Source organism: Callorhinus ursinus, unplaced genomic scaffold (genome assembly GCF_003265705.2).
Source record: "Callorhinus ursinus isolate GAN/ISIS: 27379988/994484 unplaced genomic scaffold, GSC_fseal_2.0 scaffold44, whole genome shotgun sequence".
Taxonomy (NCBI): Eukaryota; Metazoa; Chordata; class Mammalia; order Carnivora; family Otariidae; genus Callorhinus; species Callorhinus ursinus.
Window position 1 is genome coordinate 5,974,006 of NW_027397106.1, and position 25,368 is coordinate 5,999,373.

At 41.2% G+C, this 25,368-nt stretch overlaps 1 protein-coding gene and 1 pseudogene across 1 annotated transcript; both read right to left on the reverse strand.

Annotated features, from left to right (window-relative positions):
- Positions 1-6,037: 6,037 nt before the first annotated feature.
- LOC112832194 (olfactory receptor 11A1-like) lies at positions 6,038-7,015 on the reverse strand. The gene has a single exon (XM_025882727.2). The coding sequence runs from the start codon at positions 6,923-6,925 to the stop codon at positions 6,038-6,040; it is 888 nt and encodes a 295-aa protein (XP_025738512.2). The 5' UTR covers positions 6,926-7,015.
- Positions 7,016-12,820: 5,805 nt separating this feature from the next.
- LOC112832191 (ubiquinol-cytochrome c reductase complex assembly factor 6 pseudogene) lies at positions 12,821-13,057 on the reverse strand (annotated as a pseudogene).
- Positions 13,058-25,368: the final 12,311 nt, after the last annotated feature.

Here is a 25,368-nt window from a genome sequence, read left to right on the forward strand (position 1 = left end):
TGTCTGCAAGAAGTCATCAGATCTAAAACCCCAACTGTATTGAATTCTCTCTAATATCTGTGTGATCAGTGATCATCAAGCATCTTGTATTAGTCAGGGTTCTCCAGTGAAACAGAACTAACAGGGGATATATATGGTTAGAAAACGCTGGTAATTATTAGAGCACAAGGTCTTGATTTCAGTTCGGTGGATAGGCATTGTGAAGGAAGAGTTATCACTAGATCAACATTTTCTAAGAAGACACACAAGAGTAATAATAGAGGTAGTGCTAGAAGGGGGCTTCTGTAGGTCTTAAAGTAACCGGCAAGGCTTTGCTGTTAAAGGGCGTTATATGATGTTGACTTGGAGACATAAAGGAAGGGATACTAGGCATAACTTATTTATAATATTCACTCAGGGTAGCTAATTGGTCTGGCTATCCATCTACTCAGGCTTTCACTGATTAGATTAATTCCATGTCTATGTTCAGAGGCGTTCAGGAGCCAAGTCATGTTAAGGGGGTTGATCTTTACTTTAAAGACACCTATGAGAATATGCATTTGGGTTAGTTTTTTTTTTTTTCCAGGCAAGTGGACAGAAAGATAATAAGGCAAGATAATGGAAGATTTTGGCAAAAGTGGTGTAGATTTTGGACTATGGAGTCTTACCTGGGTAAGGAAGGAAAGGAAGATAGAAGGAGATTATTACATAGAGATACAGTAGAAATGTCTGTCAGTGGACTGACAGTTTCAGTGGAATCCAAATAGGAGTACTGGGAGCAAGTGAACAAGTGATCTGAAAGAACAAGAGGTTGGTGAGAGAAGTGCATACCTGAGTTCATGGTTTTAGAGGTGAAGCAGTTCTGAGTGATGGCGAGATCCAGGATGGGCCCGTAAGGATGGGTAAGTGATGGGGGATCGGAGGAGCTGCTTCTTGGGTTGGGGAGGCGAGGCATTGGACAGGACACTCATATGGATGTCTGAATCACTCAGAGTAGGAGTAGATCTTGAGATGGAGAGAAATTCTATGAAATGTCAGTGTTCTCAAGGAATGGGGGAGAATAACCCAAGGGAGGTGGTAGGTGTATGGCCAGAATACATAAGCCTCAAAGATATAAGAGACTTTAAAGAAGGAGGGGTTCATGATGGTTTCAAAGTGCCAGCAGTGAGATTGGTTACTTCTAGATTCAGATATACCTGGGTTGGGGAGAATAAATAGCCTCAACTTAAAGCGATTATTAGAGAGGTGGTGAGGATTCTGAATTTGTGGGTATTATTCCTATTTGGTTTTCATCTATGTAGGTTTTCATGTCTTCATTACACATGTATGCACCCACAAACAATAAATGTATTGTTTTATGTGGTTTTAAACTTCAAACGAATGGCTTAATAATGTGCATATTTTTCTGTACCTTGCATTTTTCATTCAACTTGTTTTCGAGGTTTATTCATGCTGATACTTGCTGCTGTTGTTATTCACATTAACTACTCTACAGTATTTCATTGTTTTGCCACTCTTTTGTAGTGATTCTTCTGTTGATGGATATTTAGACTGTTTCCAATTGTTGTTATTCAGAAAATGCTGAACGTAATTGTATGTACCTTCTTCTTTATCCATAATATCCTGCAGTTTCACTTTGGTGTGTCCAAGTGTGGATTTGTATTTTATTTATTTTGTTTGGTATTTTAAATATATTCTAATGAGAATTTATATCTCTTTTCAATTCTGGAAAATTCTCACCATCTGTTCAAGTTACTCTTCCCCTCAGTTTCTCTATTCTGCTTTTCCTGGAACTCCTATCAGCAAATGTTGGAACTTCTCCATTTAAACTCTAGAACTTTGTACTATCTTTGGTATTTTTATCTCTTTGCCTCTCTGTGGTACACTCCGGGTGAAGTGTTCAACATTATCTTGAAGTTCGCGAATTCTCTCTTCACCTCTGTTATGTCTAGAGTTTATTCCATCTATTGAGTCTTCAGATATTTCAATGACTATATTTTTCTTTTCCAATTTTCCAGTTTATTCTTTTACATATCTATCTGTGCTTTTTTTTTTAAGATTTTATTTATTTGTGAGAGAGAGTGCGTGAGCATGAGCAGGGGGAGGGGCAGAGGGAGAGAGAGAAGCAGACTCCCCACTGAGCAGGGAGCCCGATATGGGACTTGATATGGGGCTCGATATGGGGCTCCATCCCAAGACTCCGGGATCATGACCTAAGCTGAAGGCAGATGCTTAGCTGACTGAGCCACCCAGGTGACCCTATCTGCACTTGTTTTAATTCTGCCCAGATGTCTCACGATTTTCTCTTCTGTATTAAATATTAATATATTTTTTAAAGCTTGAACTATAGCTGACACACATTGTTACATTAGTTTCAAGTGTACAACACAGTGATTCTACGAGTCCATGCATTATGCTGTTCTCACCCCAAGTGTGGCTGCCATCTGTCACCAGGCAACATTATTACAACACCATTGACTGTATTCACTCATATGTGGAATTTAAGAAGCAAAGCAGATGAACATAGCGGGGCAAAAAGAGAGGCAAACCAAAAATCAGACTCTTAACTATTACGAACAGCGTTGCTGGAGGGGAGGTGGGGGGGTGTTCAGTGGGTGATGGGGATTAAGGAAGGCACTTGTGATGAGCACCAGTTGTCATATGTAAGTGATGAATCACTAAATTCTACTCCTGAAACCAATATTACACTATGTTAACTTACTGGAATTTAAATAAAAACTTGGAGAAAAAACAAAAACAAGAGCAACAACAAAACCCCACACCATTGACTATATTCCTTATGCTGTGCCTTTCATCCTCCTGAAGTATTCATTCCATAACTGGAAGCCTGGATCTCCCCTCCCCTTCATCCACGTTGCCCATCCCCCCACTCGTCTCCCCTCTGGTAACCATCAGTTTGTTCTCTGTATTTATGGGTTGGTTTTGGCTTTTTTTGTTTGCTCATTTGCTTTGTTTTTTAGATTCCACATATAAGTGAAATCATATGGTGTTTGTCTTTCTCTCGGACTCTTAATATTTTAATATTCTCTAGTGTAAATTTATCTTCCAATTGGTGATTTTTTGGGCTATCTTTTGTAGAGTTAGTTTTTTCCCAAGTATTTTATAATGTTGGATCTCAGCCTCATTTTGAGTGGGAGGCCGCACGTATGCCCTCTCAGTTCCTGGTCACGAAACTCCATGCTCTCTTACCTCCTTACGTGTGCTCTGGATAAACTTTGGCCTCAGATGGTAGCAGGCAGCAGTTTTTTTTTTTCATTTCTCTTTAATGAAAAGAGACCTTGTTCTCAGCCCTTCCCTTCTGGAGTGCCTTTGGCTCTAGTTCCTGCTTCAGGTGGAGAACTTTTAGTCTCCGTGACCCTGCAGGAGCTGAGCTCAGAACTGCCTCTCCTCTTGCTTCAGCCTGGAATCGAGCAGGCCTTTGGCTTCAGACCTATTCACAGCTTTTATGATTAGTTTCCTTATATTTGTGGCCCATGGAGATATTTATATTGTTTTTGAGCTATTCTATGCCTTTTACATTTTCCCTTTTGCATTTTTTTCAATTATTCCTGTGTGCATGCTGTAGGTAGGGTATCTCAAAGCATGGACTTACCATGCAATATTGAGCTGAAGTCCAATTAATAACTGAAACTTTTTCTTTTAGAGATGGTATTTATTTATTTGAGGGAGAGAGAGAGAGCGTGAGCAGGGAGAGGAGCAGAGGAGGGAGGAGCAGAGGGGGAGGGTGAGAGAGAAAATCTCTAGCAGACTCCACACTGAGCAGAGCCTGCTGCTGGGCTTGATCCCACAACCTTGAGATCATGTGGTCCCAGTGGAGGAATGTGGGGAAGGTTTCTGGAACCCTTCCTTTCTCCTTTGCTTCTCCTACTTCTTTCCTTTTTTTTTTTTTTTAAAGATTTTATTTATTCATTTGAGAGAGACAGAGAGAGAGAGAGCGAGCACCAGTTTGGGGGAGGGACAAGCAGACTCCCCGCTGAGCGGGGATTACGACCCTGGGACCATGACCTGAGTGGAAGGCAGCCGCTTAACCGACTGAGCCCCCCAGGCGGCCCTGCTTCCCTTTCTTACCTCTTCCACTTGCAGCTTTTACTTTCCCTTTCATTATCCCTCTGTTTCCCCGGTCTTGTCATTTCCCTGTTCCCTGTCCCCCTTCCTCCCCCTTCCCGCCTCTTCTTCTTTCCCACTTTCCTTCTCTGACTCTCTCCCCTGGGGTCTCTCCTCTCTTTAGGTCCAGTTTCCCTATGACCTGGCATCCTCCCAGTGTTGTCTCCGTCCTTTCATGCCAGGGGAGGAGAAGGAGAAGCGGTGGCTCATGTCTATATGCAGTGAGGTTCCACTATGGGGAAGGGCTGGCCCTCAGCGCTAGGACTGAAGGGAGAGGGTGTCTCCTGACTTTCCTTGACGAAAAGGAGGGTGAGGGAGGATGTTAATGTTTGTTAAAATGTGTCATAGACCAATCAAAGCACAGAGATGGAGGACTTTATTATATGTACTTCATTTAATTTTCTTAAGATTTATTTATTTATTTATTTATTTATTTGAGAGAGAGAGAGAGAGAGAGAGAGAGAACGAGCAGGGGGAGGGGCAGAGGGAGAGGGAGAGAGTATCCCAAGCAGACTTCTGCTGAGTGCAGAGCCCCACAGGCAGCTTGATCTCACGACTCTGAGATCATGACCTGAGCTGAAACCAAGCCACAGAGGCACTCCCAGACAGGGAAATTTTCTATTTGTTTTCTTTTGCTCTGTATTTCTGCCCCACCCAGACAGGGCCAGCTAACCCAGGTTTTCTACTTTCCTTCAGATCTTCTCTGGTCCTTTCTGTATATCTCTCTGTCTATCTGATTTCCATCACTCAGGGTTACATCTCTTTACATCCACGAGGAACTGTGTCTCCCCCCAACCAATTTTCCCATTACCTTTGTCACCCCTGGTAACCATGCCCTTTCCCTACACTGAGAATCAGCTATGACATTTGTTACATGTAGATCCCTGGGCCCCATTTCTAGAGGTTCTGATTTTGTAGGTCTGATGAAGAGCCTAGAAATCCTCATTTGTAAACAGTTACTCTAGATCTTTCTGGTGCAGGCAACCTTGAGAAACATATTGACATATTTCCAATAAAAAAATTAGAAATGTTTTTGTGTCGTTTTTAAAAGATTTCAGGGGTGCCTGGGTGGCTCAGTCAGTTGGACTTCCGACTCTTGGTTTTGGCTCAGGTCATGATGTCAGGGTCCTGAGCTCAAGCTCCTGGTTGGGCTCTGTGCTCAGTGCAGAGTCTTCTTGGGATTCTCTCCCTCACCCCTCTGCCCCTTCCTCTGCTTGCGCTCTCTCTCAAATACATAAATAAAATCTTACAAAAAAGAAAAAGATTTAAAAGATTTTCTGTTAGAGGCAAAATTTCAGAATTCTCTCATTGGGTTTAATTTATTTCCTTCTCATTAATCTCCTACCTTTCCCCTACTTCCTACTTGTCTGACATCAACAACAGGAGGACTAACGGGAACTCCCAGAGCAGTGGTCCAGTTGGCCTCCTGGGCTACAGGCATGAATGGCTGACCCTTCCTCTCCCGAGTGGCTCTTGTGCCATCACCACCTACATCATGACTCTACATACTTTATGTCCAAGTCTGTCTCTCTGTTTCTGAGATTTCATGCGAAGCATGTCATGAGATCTTATCTTAATTCTGGTCCTTATTACCATCTCCCTAACCCTCCTTTCTCTATCTGCCAACCTTAATCTTGTCATCTTAGATTAATAATCTGCAAATGTTCCCCCCTTGAGTTGTGCTCTCCTTCCTCTGGCATTCTTTTCCGTATTCATTCATTCATTCATTCATCCATCCATCCATTTTTTTCAACTAATATTTGTGGAGTGTCTATAATATTTAGGTCTTGTACCCGGCATAAGATTTTGAACTCTACCCCATTCCAACTGGAAAAATGAAGTTGCCTCATTTTGTCAGACATCTATTTTCAATCCCACAGTATTTATCTTTTCATCACAGCGATCTCTAGTCCTCTAGACTTTGAGGAAGGGGCTAAGCTGGAATCCAGGAACAAGTCAATAGCTGCCCTATCCTTCTCAGTGGAGTATGTCTTGGGATAAGCTGTCCCCAGAGCCTATGAAGGGCCCCTTTTACCTCTTGGTTCTTGAGGCTGTAGATGATGGGGTTGACCATAGGGGTGAATACAGTGGAGAGGACAGAGAAGGCCTTTCGGAGCAAGGGGGCCATGTGCTCTGTTGGGGCTACATAGACCACAATGAGGGTGCCATAAAACATCCTGACCACACTGAGGTGGGAGGAACAGGTGGAGAAGGCTTTCTGTCTACCATGGCTTGAAGGTATTTGCAGTACAGTCCTCAAGAGGGAGGCATAGGATGCCACAATCAACAGGAAGGGGCCCAGCGTCAGAAAGCCTGAGATGCTCGCTCTGGTTCCCCACATGACCCCCACATCTCCACAGAACAACCCTACAACTGGAGCAAAATCACAGAAGTAGTGGTCCATCTCCCTGCGGCCAAGGCAGAGGGGCAGAGGGGCTGCCAGGGCCAGAGTGAAGGCAGACAAAGAAAAGCCGCTGATCCAGGCTCCAGCAGCCAGGCAGCCACACAACCAGGTGCTCGTCAGGGCAGGGTAGTGAAGGGGGTGGCAGATGGCCAGATAACGGTCATAGGACATAGCAGAGAGCAGGAGGCACCCAATGGCAGCTAGTGAGGCAAACGTGTAGAACTGGACCAGACAGCTGACCAGTGAGATGGTTCCCCTCCCTTCCAGGAAGCTCCACAGCAGCTGAGGCGTGATGTTGGAGGTATAGCCAGTCTCCAGCAAGGAGAAGTGGCAGAGGAAGAAATACATGTGTGTATGGAGTGCCCGACTGGTGGCCACAGCCAGCACGATAAGGGTGTTGCCCCCAACTGTTACCATATAAATGGCCAAAAAGAAGGTGAAAGGGAGAAAGCCCAGGTGTTGCAACTCCCCAAAGCCGACCAGGATCAGCCAGGTGGTCTGGTTTTCGCTGTCACCACTGGACTGCTTCCTCACCTAGATCGGGGCCCGAGAGAAGAGAGGAAGGTAACTTTAACCAAGATCCTATCGGGACTGCATACTATGCTTGGCTTATTCACTTATTCATCACAGCAAGCATTAAAGTTAGGCCTTATTGTCTCCTGTATACAGAAGAGAAACTGAGACCCAGTGAGATTAAGTCAGTTATTCGAGGCGATTATGATGGAGTCATGATGTGAACCCACATTTGCTTGACTCCAAAGCTCCTGCAATAGTCTACTCTCTTACAGTGCTTTCCCAAATCCTTCCTGAGTGATAGAAATATCGGTGTCAGAGAGCAGCAATCATCAGTGAGCAATTTACTGACAATCTTGGCTGAATATCAACAGCAGAACCACACCTGGTGAGCTCCTCTGGGGGGGAGGGGGGGAGGACTGCCCATCCCCATCCCTTAGTGGGTGGGTGGTCCTACTCTGAGGTCATGCACATTCCTGAAGCAGCCACTCATCTCACGCTATTTTCTCTTTCTAAGAAAATGAGGCTTGGACATTTTGATGAGCAATCTATATCATTTATTCCACAAGAAGTACAATATAGAAAGATCTGAATTAACTCAGATCCCACTTCTCTGGGAATCCATTCCTTTTCCTTAGACAAGTGGCCTGGTGACCATTGGTAAAGTCATTTTTAAACTATGCTCAGTCTCTAATAAGTTTGTTGGAAGCTGAGAATACTTTCTTTTTCTTGGTTCTCCTGCCCTATATTCTCTATGCTGGTCACATGATCATTTTATCTCACCTAATATGGATTATTTAGACATTTCTACCCTGTTACAGGATTCCTTCTCTGAATCATTACAATACTATGCTAACACCAAACACAAAGGAAGACTTTGATAAGTACTTGTGGAATGAATTAATAAATGAGTGAATTAGTTACAATAATTTTCCAATGGGAAATTGCCACAGAAAAATTGCAGCATCTGACAATTAATGCTTGGGCGAGGGAAAGAGGCACTGAAATGATTGCTAAAATGGAGAAGGAATCTCTGAGTCCTCCACTAACTGAGGGAATATTGGAACTCTGTCACTCAGTTTGAGATGGAGCCATGATTAAGGTTGGAGATGGAAGTCAAGTACGTGTGTGTGTGTGTGTGTGTGTGTGTGTGTGTGTGTGTGTGTGTGTGGTAGGGGGAAGAAACCAGAAAGTCCAACATGATAGAGAGTTTTCTTTTCTTTTTTTTTTTAAGATTTTATTTATTTATTTATTCATGAAAGACAGAGAGAGAGAGAGAGGCAGAGGGAGAAGCGGGCTCCCAAGGAGCAGGGAGCCCGATGTGGGACTCGATCCCAGGACCCCGGGATCATGACGTGAGCCGAAGGCAGACGCTTAACCATCTGAGCCACCCCAGGCGCAGAAAGATGACATTCCACGTTAGCAAATGGTTGCGAGAACACAGGGTTTTTGTGCTCCTTCCCTGGTCCTACATTTTCCTCTGGTTTTGGGCTTCCATTATGCAGACACCATTTGGTCACATGGGGGTTACAGACAGCGGGAACAGAATACTTTCATATGTATTTGATACATATTTTATCTTTTTGTATACTAGTGACTTCTTTTTTTTTTTTTAGAGAGCAAGAGATCAGGGGGAGAGACAGCGGGAGAGGGAGAGAGAGAATCTTAAGCAGACTTCCTACTGTATGCAGAGCCCGACCTGGGGCTTGATCTCAAGACCCTGATCATGACCCGAGCTGAAATCAAGAGTTGGACGCTTAACACACTGAGCCACCTGGGTGCCCTTACTAGTGACTTCTTAAAGAGCCAGAAAGAGACTTGATTTGAGAATGGAATAGACTCCAGGTTTAGCAGAAAGATGGAACAAGGGAAGAAGCTAGTAAAACTAACCAAACTGACCAACCAACCAACCAGACAACTGACCCAAAACTTCTTAAGTCTTCTCAAGTCTCTGAGTCAATGCTTATGATAGGAAAGTTACTGTTGCCCTTGTTAACCAGTGAATTTGACCTTGGTCCCTGGTAAAATTCTTAAATAGATGCTTTATAAGAACATGTGGAAGTCTCATAAGGAAATATCACCAGGAGCTATATAATGCTAATTATAATGTCAAACCTCACATAATGGCCCTTATTGGTAGTATTAATAATTTAGATCAGGAGAAAGGAGTAGAAAAAGACAGGGCGCCTGGGTGGCTCAGTTGGCTAGGCGACTGCCTTCGGCTCTGGTCATGATCCCGGAGTCCCGGGATCGAGTCCCACATCGGGCTCCCTGCTCAGCAGGGAGTCTGCTTCTCCCTCTGACCCTCTTCCCTCTCGTGTTCTCTATCTCTCATTCTCTCTCTCTCTCACATAAATAAATAAAATCTTAAGAAAAAAAAGAAATGCATTAAAAAAAAAAGAAAAAGACATAATTTTGGTAAAGCTTCATAGAAAAGATGATGACTGTGAGCTTAAAGATAACACTTTTAGTTTGGCTACCATAGACCAAAATTATTCATTAATGACTCTGAAAATCTGGAGAAACATGTCTAGTGAAAAGGAGAAGGCTTTGCCTTCTTGTCTTCTTCACCTGTTTTGGTAGTGACTTCGATAAAGAGTAAATATGCATGGCTCTCATCAAACTTCAGATGATACGAAACAAAGAGGGGAAACCAATATTATAAGTGATAGAATTATAATCCAAAACAATCTTTTCTTTGGAATGCTAGACTAAAAACAAGATGAAATGTAACAGGGGCACATGTAAAATTTGCTTGTAGGCTTTAACTATCAGTTAAAAAGTAGCCATTTATGTGAACATGATTTGAGATTTTTGTTGACTATTATGAGTTAAGACTTTGGAACGGTGAAGTATGAGGAACATATGAAGAATGTGGACATGTTTACTCTGGAAATGACAAAATAATGGGAGACTATGATAGCTATTTTCAAGTATTGGAAGGATTCTTCCTGCCCTCCTCCCCCGCCCCCCCAGGACTTACTTATTTTTATAGCTGGAAGTTTGTACCTTTTGACCATCTTCATCCAATTCCTTCCTCCCTCCCCCTCCCTCCCCCCACTCCACCCAGAAGGATTCTTATGAAGAGGGACTATAGTTAGCCCATAGGTGCTCAGAGGGCACAACATGGACCAAGGGGTGGTGGTGGTGGTGGAAAACCCATACCCACCTACCTGTGCTGGTTTCAAAGAGGTGATTTTTATGGGGCTGACTATTGTTATTTATAGCATGATTTTGGGGTATTAAAATAAAATAAGGCTCATTGGACAAGGTCAAAGGGGAGGAAATGAACTTTCTTCCTAGAGGCCCCAGGAGTTGGCAAATAATGGGTCCCATTCTTTGAAATCTACTGGAACAAACATTAGACATTTTAAAAACATGGCGAGCTCTCTTCCAAATTTGTTTAGGCTGGGTCAGAGGGGGTTCTCTCTGTTGGCAGAGAGTAGTGTTGAGCCAGATGAACCCTAGATACTCAGATTCAGTGGAAAGGGAGCCTGGTCTGCTGTGGGCTTTGAGTCAACTCCTTCTCTTCTGGTTGTCTTACCTCCAGACTAAATTCTCCTGCCAGCCGACAGCTCTGTGGATTTTCTGCTTTTCTCTTAGGGAGGCTCCATGTTACTGGTTTCTCCCTACTCCAGGGTGCTCACAGAATGCTGTTGTCCTTATCCTCTATGTGCTTCTGTGGACACTACTGCCTTTTCTGAGAGCAGGGCAGCCTCCTTCCCTTGTGGGGGTTGAAGAAGAGCCTCCTTGGGGAGGAGATGTAGCTTGGAGCCACCTGCAGCAGCTGCATCTAGGTTTTGGTTCCAGGGGAATGTTCTGGTCCACGAGGGACCACGTCCAGGTGTTTCCCTCAAATCTAATGACCTCTTTTTTATGAGATAGGGAAAGACTGGAAAGACATAAGAATAGCCACAATTAAGAACATTTATCTAGTATTTTGTAATTCACAAAGCAGATATTAACTTATTTAGTGAATATCTGATGCTCAGAATGAACCCCAAGGTGAAAAGTGAGTATGCTGTGATTTGTTCTTGCAGCATTGGGATGGATTATCTAGAATTTGACTTCTAATGGCTAGATTAGCAGTCTTTCTATTGTGGCATGATTTAGGACCTGGGGTCCTGCTTTAATCTCTTAGCAGGGAAGAGGCAGGAGGAAACTGTTTATAATTCTGTAGATAATTTGTTCTGTTAGTTTGATAATTTAACATCACAGATTAATATAAAACCAGGTCAGGTGCCATCAAGGTAGTTGTGCCAGATACTAAATGCAGCTGAATGACAAATGTGAAGAAGGAACCCTGTTGCAGAAATACAGCACTGAATTCCCTCCACACGAGGCCAGGAAAACGACAGCACAGGGTCATGGCAGGAGCTGGGTCTTTCCAGTAACAGTCCAGGATGGCCCTTCCTGGAAGAAACTGGACAAGTGTCTTACCTGACGGGTGAAAGGCAGAGTGGAAAAACTCGGATGAGGAAAAGGTGACCTGCAAGGAATTAATTAGTATATTCTCTTTGAGGAAGTCGTTGAGAATAAAATATGTCTGCCCAGGTCTTGGGTTGTGTAAAGAGCCTGAGGGATATGTCAGGTGAGAAAGAGAAGAATAAGAACCTTTCTACCCATAAATAAACCTAGTGTCTATTGACTTAGAATTTATGATAATTGTAATAAAAATATCTGTGTAGTTAAAATTTATTTTAATTTCAGCTCTTTTTCTGAAGTGTTATCTGTGAATTTAAAGTGGAAATAAAGGATCTATATGCTGTTTTCTAGGTATTAGATTAAGATTTTGTATAAAAATGTGTCATAACATTAATTAATTCAAGAACTAATTACCGAGTATTTATGACCTGTCAGGCACTGTTCTAGACTCTGGTATACAGCAATGAACAACAACAAAAAAATTGGTTTGTAGAGTTATCTATTTACTACTTTCAGTTACCCATGCCTTGATGATGAGTTCATATTACCTGATAAGACAGCCCCTTCACCCAGAGCCAGCTCTCTGGAATGCAGAAATCCTGCCTGGGGAAAAATTCACCTTCACAGGACAAGATACTTTTTTTTTTAAGTTTGTTTGTTTGTATAATCTCTATACCCAACATGGGGCTTGAACTCACGACCCCGAGTTGGCTCCACCAACGGAGGCAGCCAGGTGCCCCTAGGACAAGATTCTTGTATCTTTCATCCCAACTCAGTGATATAAACATCAATTATGAATGGAGAGGATATAGGCAGGAGGATGTGGTAAAACCAGATAGGCCGGTTGTCTTTCAAGACAGCTGGATAATGACATTAAAAACATGAGAAGGGTACACACACATTAAAATAACTCCATTATTTAAAACTATATTTCCTTCTGGGCTCCTGGGTGACTCAGTCATTAAGCGTCTGCCTTCGGCTCAGGTCATGATCCCCGGGTCCTGGGATCGAGCCCCACATCAGGCTCCCTGCTCAGCGGGAAGCCTGCTTCTCCCTCTCCCATTCCCTCTGCTTGTGTTCCTTCTCTCACTGAGTCTCTGTCGAATAAATAAAATCTTAAAAATATATATATATATTTCCTTCTAGTTTTTATGGGTTTTCCCTCCTAGCATTATGCTTTTTTTACATAGTTGTAACTATGATCACATATATAACTTTGATCCTAATATTTCACCTAACACTTTACTGTAATCATTGAATATATCCCTTTTTCAAAATATTCATGTAGGGGCACCTGGGTGGCTCAGCTGGTTAAGCATCTCTCTCTCTTTTTTTTTTAAGTATATATTTAATACTTATAATATTATTCACGGAGTTCTTGGCTGAGTTAAGCATTTTGAGGTTTCTATTGTTGAGAAATTTGAGGTTCATGTTGTCTCTTTTTCAGTCCCAAAAGCTCCGTTTTGAGTTCTCCAGGCTTTGGTGGAATTTCAGGTATTGTCAGGTCGGGCTGGTAGTACCTGTGCACCGCTTCGGCCCCGGCGCACATGGTCAGGAAGGGCTGGCAGTGAACATTTTCAGGTAGGTGGCCCAGGACATGCCCGCGGGCATGGTTGGGGGGCGCAAAATGCACTGGCTTCGGCAGAGGCTCAGAGGGCGAGCTGCATCTGACTCTTGATTATGGCTCACATCATAATCTTGGGATTGTGAAATTGAGCCCGTGTTGGGCTCTGCAGTGGGCATGGAGCTTGCTTAGTATTCTATTTCTCTCCCTCTCCCTCTGCCCCTGCCCCTGGCTTGCACACACTCTCTCTCTAAAAAAATAAAAATAAAAAAAATAAATAAAAATAAAAAAATCATTCAATATTCATTATATAGACGTGGCACAATTTGCCTAACCATTTTTTCATTGAAGCTTTGAGCTGGGAGGGACCTTAAACCATATATATTCCAACATTTCACTAAGCAGGAGGAACATTTATCCTCTTTTTATATATTTCCACTGATAAGAAAACAATATATTTTGGGTATTTCATTTATTCAACAAATATATATTTTGAACCCCATAATGTGTTAGGCATTACTGGATGGTCCAGAAGAGGGTCTTTCCTTCTGCAGGGAATTATGGTACCATAGGGATTTGATAACTGCCACAAAAGAGCTATGGAGTTTATTGAACTAGCAGAGAAAGGAGTAAGGGAAGTTAATGGAGTGAGAGGGAATGTGAACTAGAATTTAGAGGGTAGCAAAGAGTTTAGAAAGTTAAAAAGAAGGGTAAGGGTTTTCAGCTTCCACCTATGAAGCAGTGACTGCTACCAGCCTAGCTCTCCTCAAGCAAACAATTACATAATGGACAAAACATGAAATATCTGTTTTCAGCTATTGGAAAACACACAGCACGAAACTATAATCCCTGAGAGAAGAGAAACGATTGAAGTGAGCCCTACCATTACCTTAGCTTTCTGCCTTTACACACTTTTGAGATCTGAGATCTAGGAAGGCAGAGCATGATTATATTGCTGAGTTGAAGAGACAAAAATTAGAGTTTGGGGAGGCAAAGATTGAATTGTGTGGTAGAAGAGGAGGGAGGTATGCAGAGAGAGAATTCTAGAAACCTGTATAAGGCTCCCCACAAGACTTTAGCTGAATATTGCTAGGAGCTGTACATTGAGTAACTACTGGAATTGGTACAAAGTGGCAGACATTTGAGTTCTGATCAGCCAGAGCGGAGGAATCTCACTGAAAACTGGGAGCATTCCTTAGATATGTCGGAAAGGCCACCTTTTAGGAATAGGGTCGAACTAGCTCAAGAATAAAAGCTAATCTAGACCTGCCATAACAAAGTTTAAAAACTGGGTTTGTAAAGATTAAACTGAACCTTGAGTGTCTTTCTTTTTTAAAATTGTAATATGGTTGACTCACACTGTTACATTAGTTTCAGGTGTATAACATAGTGATTGGAGGGGCGCCTGGCTGGCTTAATCAGCAGAGCATCCGACTCTTGATCTCAGGGTTGTGAGTTCGAGCCCCACATTGGGTGTAGAGATTACTTAAATAAATGAAAACTTAAAAACAACAACAAAAAACCCATAGTGATTCAGCCAGTCTATACATTATGCCAAGCTCACCACAAGTGAAGCTACCATCTGTCACCCTATAATGCTATTACAACACCATTGACTATATTCCCTATGCTGTACCTTTTATCCCATGGCTTATTCGTTCCATACCTGGAAGCCTGCATCTCTCCCTCCCCTTCATCCACTTTGTCCATTCCCCCACCCCTCTGGCAGCCACCAGTTTGTTCTCTGTATTTATGAGTCTGTTTCTGCTTTTTGTTTATTTGTTTGTTTTTGGGCCTCAAGTATCTTAACTGTCTACTAATACCAAGCCAAAACTCTTTTTTCAAAAGATTTATTTTATTTATTTATCTTAGAGAAAGAGAGGAAGAGAGAGAGAGACAGAGAGAGAGAAAGAGCATGAGCAGGGGGAAAGGCAGAAGGAGAAGATCTCAGGCAGACTCTGTGCTGAATGTGGAGCCCAATATGGGGCATGATCCCATGACCCTGAGATCATAACCTGAGCCAAAATCAAGAGTAAAATGCCTAATCAACTGGGCTACCCAGGTGCTCCCCAAGCCAAAACTCTTTAAAGAAAGACAACAAAATGGAGACCTTCAACAACATAGCATCCATAATATCCAGCATCCAGTAAAACAATTAGTAGAAATTCAAAGAAGCAGGGAATTGTGAGCACTAGGCAAAGAAAAAGGAGGCAATAACAGATGCCAGCAATACTGCAGAAAAGGAAACCCAGACCCTCCTTCCCCCATGGAGACAAGGATTTAACAACAATATATGAACCAACTGTCTTTGTGAGAAATCCAGAAACCAGGTAAGAGATGCTTGGATGGGCACCTTCCTGTAAGATTTTGGGAGTTCCGTTTCTCTCTTCTGTTTCAGCTACTAAATGGCTGCCTTCTCCACCACTCAATAAAATGACAAATCTGAAACAACATAAACAGGGGAAAGCTAGTGCTTTACTTCATTAGAACATGCAGACCCAATAGGATGGGAGACCCTGCTACTTCCAGGTTCAGTGAGTATGTAAAATACCCTGCTTCAGGCCTGGGTGGCTCAGTTGGTTAGGCGCCTGCCTTAGGCTCAGGTCGTGATCCCAGGGTCCTGGGATCAAGTCCCATGTCAGGCTCCCTGCTCAGTGGGGAGCCTGCTTCTCCCTCTCCCTCTCTCCCTTCCCCCCTGCTTGTGCGCTCTCTGTGTCAAGTAAATAAATAAAATTAAAAAAAAATATCCTGCTTCAACTCTCCTGCTGGTGACTCCATGAGACTAGCTTGCAGCTTCCATTCTAGCCAGAGACAGAGCTGCCTTGAGTCTGGGTACAATGACACAAACCTGCTTTCCTAGTGGCTATGAAGAAATGTATCTTCGACTAGCTGATTTCTTATATTTGAGGAAGAATGGTGGATGTTCGTAGGAATCAGCATTTGTGGTTTTGTGAAATTTGGAAGTTTGTGTTATTCCATTGTATTCCTGAAAGTGGGCATAAACTGTTAATGTTCAATCTTTTGAGACAAGCAGACCCCAAACATGGGTAAACAAGAAATAAATACATTTTTGGTTTGAGTGGCAAAGGCTATTCTCTGTAAAAAAAAAAGGGGGGGGGTGCTGTCAGGAGAGAGAGAATAGATAATAGAGAGAGATTCTTACATCCCAGCCAAACACAATGAAGCCCCAGCAGGAAAACTCTTGGCATTCACTCACTAGAACTCTTCTCAGCATGGCAAGGCATGGCTGGTCTGATTGGGAGGAAACCCTCAATTCCTGACTCCTTCCTTGGGAAGCAAAGGAGTGGAATGTACACCCAATGTGCTGATTTTTTGGGGTGCTGCTAAGGGACTGGTTTCTGTCTTGCCTTAATCTAAGCACTGATAGGAGTAGAATGTCAGGTTGGGAGCCCTTGAAAACAAAGGCATTCAACATGTCTTGGTCAGGCACCAGAGTTTGCAGTACCATAGACAGACACTAGGTGGAACTCCAGTACCGAAACTTTCTATACCCCCAGCGAGGCTGTCTATTGCAGACACAAGCAGATCTTGAGTCATTTGAGATCTCAAATGTGTCTACCAGCATGTACATAAATAAATATATTGTGGTATATTCATACGATGGAAAACTACTAAGTAATAAAAAGGAATGAATCATGTTTCCACACAGTAGCTTTGATGAATATAAAAGATACTATACGGGGTGAAGGAAGTCAGGCACAAAACATGATTCCAATAACGTGAATTTCTAGAACAGGCAAAACTTGTTTATAGTTACAGAAATAGGATCAAAGCTTACCTGGTACCAAGGAGGATGCACTGACTGCTCAGGGATATGAGGAAACTTTTGTAGTGATGGAAATGTTCTGAATCTTGATTGTGGAGTGTATATATTTATCAAAACTTAGCAAACTGTACACTTAAAATACGTGCATTTAATTATATGTAAATTTTCCCTCAACAAAGGTATGTAAAAATCTAAGTTAAATTCAACCTGAGTAGAGGAAAGGTTGAATTGTCAGAGCTCCCACTGTTGTCAACTCAGAAGTGGTAAGAGTTTCTTCAGAATAGAAATCCATGTTATTGTTTCCACAGGCTCCCTAATCCAGCCTTGCTGAAGGGTGAATGCCACAGGATTCCTGACCTTTATATGTCTGCCCTGTTTCCAGCTGTCTGAACACCAACCTGGCTCAGCAGGGAGCCTGCTTCTCCTTCTTCCTCTGCCTCTCCCCCTGCTCATGCTCTTTCTCTGTCTCTCTCTCTCTCAAATGAATAAATAAAATCTTTAAAAAAATAAAAAAGTAAAAAAATTTGAACAGATATATGGTAGACTGTTAATATGAGTTATGGGACAATGTGTGGCAGGAAAGAAGTGAGGACAGGGAGAGGGAAACCAATCCAAAAAGGAAAGGAAAAAAGTACCACAATAACAAAAAACAGGATGTAATTTTTAATTGGAAGTGTTGATGTAAAATTATATAAATATGTTTATTTTTCTATTTTCTATTTTTTTAAGTTTTTATTTAAGTCATCTCTGTAACAAATGTGGGGCTCAAACTCATGACCCTGAGATCAAGAGTTTCACGTTCTTCTGACTGAGCCAGCCAGGCGCCCCTGTGTTTGTTTAAAAATAGACATTTTATAAATTAAAAATGAGGGCACCTGGGTGGCTCAGTCGGTTAAGTGCCCGATTTTGGCTCAGGTCTTGAGATCAAGCCCTGTGTTGGGCTCTGTGCTCAGTGGAGAGTCTGCTTCTCTCCTTTTCCCTCTCTCTCCCCTCTGTCCCTACCACTTGTGCACTCTTTCTCTCTCAATAAATAAATAAATAAATAAATAAATAAATAAATAAAATCTTTTGGAAAATTGGTTAAGATTTGCATAGAAATTTCATTACATTTTTGTTAATTACAGGCATATGAACCTGTTTTAGCTAATATTAGATTAAAAAGGTAAATTTATTTTAGTATATTTTAAAATAATTTGTGAGTTATGATTTACATTTGCATATTTGCATTTTTTGTCACTTTTCTCAGTTCACAAAAATGAATTGTTGGTCAGGACTTTCCAAGATGGTGGAGGAGTAGGGGACCTTAGTTTTTTTCTGGTCCCAGGAGTTCAGCTAGATAGCTATCAAATCATTCTGAACACCAATGAACTCAACCAGAGGTCTAAGAAAAGATTTGCAGCAAATTTTCTATTTGCTGCATTTTCTATTCTACAAATAAGAAAGAGACTACTTTCTGCAAGAACGACAAGATGGGAAACTCACTTCAAAAAAGAGAAGAAGAGGCAGTACTGCCAGGGACCTAATCAGTATGGATATAAGATATTGGAACTAGAGCTCAGAACAATAATTATAGAGATTATTAGCTGGGCTTGAAAAAAACATAGAAGACACTAGAGAATCCCTTTCTGGAGAAATAAAAGAACTAAAATCTAACCAATTCAAAATAAAAAAGGCTCTTAATGAAATGCAATAAAAATGGAGGCTCTAAGAGAATTAGTGATATAGAAGACCAAATGATGGAGAATAAAGAAGCTGAGAAAAAGGGAGATAAACAACTACTGGATCACAAGGGGAGAATTCAAGAGGTAAGTGATACCATAAAGCAAAACCATATTAGATTAATTGGGATCCCAGAAGAAGAGGAAAGAGAAAGAGAGAGAAAGAAGGTATATTGGGGCAAATTATAGCAAAGAACTTCCCTAATCTGGGGAAGGAAACAGGCATTCAAGTCCAGGAGACACAGAGAACATCCCTCAAAATCAATAAAAATATGTCAACACCCTCACGTATAATAGCAAACTTACAGATCTCAGAGACAAAGAGAAAATCCTGAAACCAGCTTGGGACAAGAGGTCAGTAACCTATAAGGGTAGGAGCATTAGACTGGCAGCAGACCTATCCACAGAGACCTGGCAGGCCAGAAAGGACTGGAATGATATATTCAGGGTGCTAAATGAGAAAAATATGCAGCCAAGAATACTTTATCCCCCAAGGGGCGCCTGGGTGGCTCAGTTGCTAAGTATCTGCCTTCGGCTCAGGTCATGATATCAGGGTGTTGGGATTGAGCCCCATGTCGGGCTCCTTGCTCGGTGGGAAACCTGCTTCTCCCTCTCCCACTCCCCCTGCTTGTTTTCCCTCTCTCGCTGTGTCTCTCTCTGTCAAATAAATAAATAAAATCTTTAAAAAAATGTAAATAACCTTTTCTTAAAAAATAATACTTATCCAGCTAGGATGTCATCCAAAATAGGAGTGATAAAAAGCTTCCAGGACAAACAGAAGCTAAAAGAATTTGTGATCACCAAACCAGCCCAATAAGAAATATTAAAAGGGATCCTCTAAGCAAAGAAAGAGCCCAAAAGTAACATAGACCAGAAAGGAACAGACACAATATAAAGTAATAGTCACTTTACAGATAATACAATGGCATTAAATTCATATCTTTCTATAGTTCTTCTGATGTAAATGGGTTAAATGCCCAAATCAAAAGACACAGGGTATCAGATTGGATAAAAAAACAAGACCCATCAATATGCTGTCTGCAAGGAACTCGCTGTAGACCCAAAGACACCTCCAGATTTAAAGAGAGGGGATGGAAAACCACTTATCATGCTAATGGACATCAGAAGAAAGTTGGGGTAGCAATCCTTATATCAGACAAATTAGATTTTAAACAAAAGACTGTAATAAGAGATGATGAAGGACACTATATCATAATTAAAGTGTCTATCCAAAAAGAATACCTAAAAATTTTAAATATCTATGTCCCTAACATGGGAGCAGTCAATTATATAAGCCAACTCATAACGAAATTAAAGAAACACATCAATGATAATGCAATAATAGTAGGGGACTTTAACACCCCCCTCACAGCAATGGACAGATCATCTAAGCAGAAGATCAACAAGGAAACAAGGGCTTTGAATGACACACTGGACCAGATGGACTCCACAGGTATATTCAGAGCATCCCATCCTAAAGCAACAGAATACACATTCTTCTTGAAAGCACATGGAACATTCTCCTGAATAGATCACATCCTGGGTCACAAATCAGGTCTCCAATGGTACCAAAAGACTGGGATCATTCCCTGCGTATTTTCAGACCACAGTACTTTGAAACTGGAAATCAATCACAAGAGGAAATCTGGAAAGAACTCCAATACATGGAGGCTAATGATTATCCTACTAAAGAATGAATAGGTCAACCATGAAATTAAAGAAGAATTTAAAAAATTCATGGGAACAAATGAAAATGAAAACACAACTTTTCAAAACCTTTGGGATGCAGCAAAGGTGGTCCTAAGAGGGAAATATATAGCAATATCCGCTTTCTCAAGAAACAAGAAAGGTCTCAAATTACATAGGCTATCCTTACACCTAAAGGTGCTGGAGAAAGAAGAACAAATAAAGCCTAAAACCCTCGGGAGAAGAGAAATAATAATGATTAGAGCAGAAATCAATGAAATAGAAACCAAAAGAACAGTAGAACAGATCAACAAAACTAGGAGCTGAGTCTTTGAAAGAATTAATAAGATTGATAAATCCCTGGCCAGACTTCTCAAAAAGAAAAGAGAAAGGACCCAAATAAATAAAATCATGAATGAAAGAGGAGAGATCACAACCAACAACAAAGAAATACAAACAATTATAAGAACATATTATGAGTTATGGTATGCCAACAAATTAGGCAATGGGGAAGAAATGGATGCATTCCTAGAGATGAATGAACTACCAAGACTGAAAGAGGAAGTAATAGAAAACCTGAACAGACCCATAACCAGCAAGGAAATTGAAGCAGTAATCAAAAATCTCCCAACAAACAAGAGCCCAGGGCCGGATTGCTTCCCAGGAGAATTCTACCAAACATTTAAAGAAGAATTAATACCTATGCTTTTGAAGCTGTTTCAAAGAATAGAAATGGAAGGAAAGCTTAAACTCATTCTATGAGGCCATCATTACTTTGATCCCAAAACCAGACAAAGACCCCACCAACAAGGAGAATTACAGACCAATATCCCTGATGAACATGCATGCCAAATTTCTCACCAAGATACTAGTCAATAGGACCCAACACTACATTAAAAGGATTATTCACCATAACCAAATGGGATATATTCCTGGGCTACAAGAGTGGTTCAACATCCACAAATCAATCAATGTGATACACTACATAAGTAAAAGAAAGGACAAGAACCATATGATCCTCTCAATAGATACAGAAAAAGCATTTGACAAAGTACAGCATCCTTTCTTGATTAAAACTCTTCAGAGTGTAGGGATAGAGGGAACATACTTCAATACCATAAAAGCCATATATGAAAAGCCCACAGCGAGTATCATTCTCAGTGGGGAAAATCTGAGAGCTTTTCCCCTAAGGTCAGGAACACAGCAGGGATGTCCACTGTCACCACTGCTATTCAACATGGTACTAGAAGTCCTAGCCACAGCAATCAGACAACAAAAAGAAATAAAAGGCATCTGAATAGGCAAAGAAGAAGTCAAACTCTCACTGTTTGCAGATGACATGATACTCTATGTGGAGAACCCAAAAGACTCCACCCCAAAATTTCTAGAACTCATATAGGGATTCAACAAAGTATCAGGATATAAAATCAATGCACAGAAATCAGTTGCATTTCTATACACTAACAATGAGACAGAAGAAAGAGAAATTAAGGAGTCAATCCCATTTACAATTGCACCAAAAACCATAAGATACCTAGGAATAAACCTAACCAAAGAGGTAAAGGATCTGTACAGAAAGGATCTATACTCAGAGTGTATAGAACACTCATGAAAGAAATTGAGGAAGTCACAAAGAAATGGATAAACATTCTATGCTCATGGATTGGAAGGGCAAATATTGTTAAAATATCTATGTTACCTGGAGCAATCTCTACATTCAATGCAATCCCTATCAAAATGCCATCAACTTTTTTCACAGAGCTGGAACAAATAATCCTAAAATTTGTATGGAACCAGAAAAGACCCTGAATAGCCGAAGGAATGTTGAAAAAGAAAACCAAAGCTGATGGCATACCAATTCTGGACTTCAAGCTCTATTACAAAGCTGTAATCATCAAGACAGTATGGTACTGGCACAAAAGACACATAGATCAATGAAACAGAATAGAGAAATCAGAAATGGACCCTCAACTCTATGGTCAACTAATCTTCGACAAAGCAGGAAAGAATATTTAATGGAAAAAAGACAGTTTCTTCAATAATAGTGCTGGGAAAATTGGACAGCCACTTGCAGAAGAATGAGACTGGACCACTCCTTTACACCACACACAAAAATAGACTCAAAATGGATGAAAATGCCTAAATGTGAGATAGGAATCCATCAAAATCTTAGAGGAGAACAGAGACAGCAAACTTTGTGGCCTTGGCCATAACAACTTCTTCCTAGACAAGTCCCCAAAGGCAAGGGAAACAAAGGCAAAAATGCACTATTGGGACTTCATCAAGATAAAAAGCTTTTGCAGAGCAAAGGAAACAGTTGACAAAACCAAAAGACAACCAACAGAATGGGAGAAGATATTTGCAAATGACATATCAGATAAAGGGCTAGTATCCAGAATCTATAGAGAACTTACCAAACTCAACACCCAAACAACAAATAATCCAATCAAGAAATAAGCAGAATACACGAACAGACATTTCTCCAAAGAAGACATACAAATGGCAGACATGTGAAAAAATGCTCAACTTCATTCGGGATCAGGGAAATCCAAATCAAAACCACAATGAGATACTACCTTACACTGGTCAGAATGGCTAAAATTAACAAGTCAGGAAATGACAGAAGTTGGTGAGGATGCACAAAAAGGAGAACCCTCTTACACTGTTGGTGGGAATGCAAGCTGGTGCAGCCACTCTGGAAAATAGCTGGAGGTTCCTCAAAAAGTTGAAAATAGAGCTACCCTATGACCCAGCAATTGTACTACTAGGTATTTACCTCAAAGATAACAAAAGTAGTGATCCAAAAGGGCAGCAGTGTCCACAATAGCCAAGGTATGAGAGAGCTCAGATGTCCATTGAGAGGTGAATGGATAAAGAAGAGGTGATATATTGGGTGCCTGGGTGGCTCAGTCAGTTAAGTGTCTGCCTTCAGCTCAGGTCATGATCCCAGGGTCCTGGGATTGAGTCCCATATTGGGCTCCCTGCTCAGCGGGGAGTCTGCTTCTTCTTCTGCCCACCCCCACCCCCTGCTCGTGCTCGCTCTCTTTCTCTCTCACAAAATAAATAAAATCTTTTAAAAAAAAAAGAAGTGGTATATATATACAATGGAATACTACCTAGCCATAAAAAAATCTTGCCATTTGCAATGATGTGGTTGGAACTAGAGGGTATTATGCTAAAGAAATAAGTCAGAGAAAGACAATTATCATATGATCTCACTCATGTAGAATTTAAGAAACAAAACAGGATCATAAGGGAAGGGAGGGACAACTAAAAGAAGACAAAAACAGAGAGGGAGACAAACCATTAGAGAGACTTAATCATAGGAAACAAACTGAGGGTTGCTGGAGGAGAGGGGGGTGGAAGGATGGGGTAATTGTGTGATGGAGATTAAGGAGGGCATGTGATGTAATGAGCACCTTGTATTATATAAGACTGATGAATCACTGAACTCTATCTCTGAGGCTAATAATACATTATATATTAATTAATAGAATTTAAATAAAAAATGAATTGGTTCTTTTAAACCAAGAGCAGTTACAGAAATAGTAATACAAATACAACAATTCAAAACAATGCTATGTAAATTGAGAGCAGACCTTCAGTCCGGAAACAAAATGTGAATCCATAGTGCTAAGTGACTTTGCAAAGATTTTTGCACAAGCAACCCCAAAAGAAAAGTATCAATAGAAATTATTCCCTTTCCAAATTTTATTTGCTTTAAATAACTCTCTAATTCAATTAAGAATTTTTCTGAAATTTGTGTGTCTGCAAGATCTAGACTCATTGTCCACCAAATGATATTTTACCTGGATTATGGGAGGAAGTAGAAGAAGGTGAGTATATTAACCCGAAGAAGTAATGATCAATATTATTGTAGATCAAGGGTGTGGAGGGTGTTTCCCCAAAAGGTAGTCCTGGGCTCTTTCTATAAATTACCACTCATCTGCAAACTACAGTTTTGGGTGGCAACTGCCAAATGTGTTTTGAAGCAGATGCTTTTGATTTCTTAATCTCTAGAAGTCCTCCAAATAAGACTGGTTTGAGAAACCTGATTTTTACATAGCATCTGAGAGAATGAACATAGCTTCCTAGCATATTTCTGAAAAATCCATGTGTTGTAAATGCCTCCTCATTGTCTTGATTCAGATCTCAGCCTGCACACAGAGCACCCTACCTGTCTGGAAAGGGAGATCTTGACTGGAGCTTTCCTCCATTAGCTGTGCTGATGTCTTTCCATATGCTTCCTCTTTCAGTACTGTGGTCTTTGTTTGTTGTTCTTCTTTGGTCTATGACCAAGAATCTACATCTTTCTCTGAATGTTTGTAATTGTTTCCATTAGACATCTTCCATCTTCTTCTTCAGATGACCCCCAGATATGCTCTTTTACAAACACTTTTTAGGAAAATAATGGTTCCTCTTGCCCGAGGCACATTTATTTTCTGTGCTTAACTGTGCAGATCTGGATACTGTTTTTTATTTCTTCAGGGAAGGTCAGAGATACAACCAAATTATAGGCAAGCAGGCTGTTGCCAGAAGTCTTGACTTGGCTGGAAGCATGGTAAGCCCCTTGATTCCTGGTATCTTGGCCCATCATTTTAGTCTATCACAGATACTTAGTCCACAGTCCATCGCAGGAGGCATTTTACACCAGACTCCACTACTGGAAAGACTAGTCCTCAGGACTAGATTTCTTTATCTGTCCCTCTTTCATATGGTTCAAGGTCATCCTCTACTCCCAGCCATATTCTCAACCATACTTAGTGTGTGATAGAATTCCTATTCCTGTCCTTCATGCACCCCTCCAATGCCTCTGGGTAGAATCAAGGAGAAACGCATTAGCAACATTTCGCTGTGTTTCTGAACATGTATCTCTTTGCTATCAGGACATTCTGCTCATCTTTCTTAGCACCAAGATCCTCTACATTCTTTTCACTCATGCTACTTCATATACTGATTAACCATGATATAGAAGACCAGATAAAACTGGGAGGAGTTTGGAACACCTGGGTGGCTCAGTCGGTTAAGCATTGCTTTCAGCCCAGGTCATGATCCCAGGGTCCTGAGATTAAGCCCCACGTCAGGCTCCTTGCCCAGTGGGGAGTCTCCTTCCCTCTGCCCTTCTGTCCCTCTCCCCACTCATGTGCTCACTCTCTCAAATAAATAA

Excerpts from the sequence above, each read along its gene's own strand:
- LOC112832194 (XM_025882727.2), bottom strand. The coding sequence starts at position 6,925 with ATGGTAACAGTTGGGGGCAACACCCTTATCGTGCTGGCTGTGGCCACC.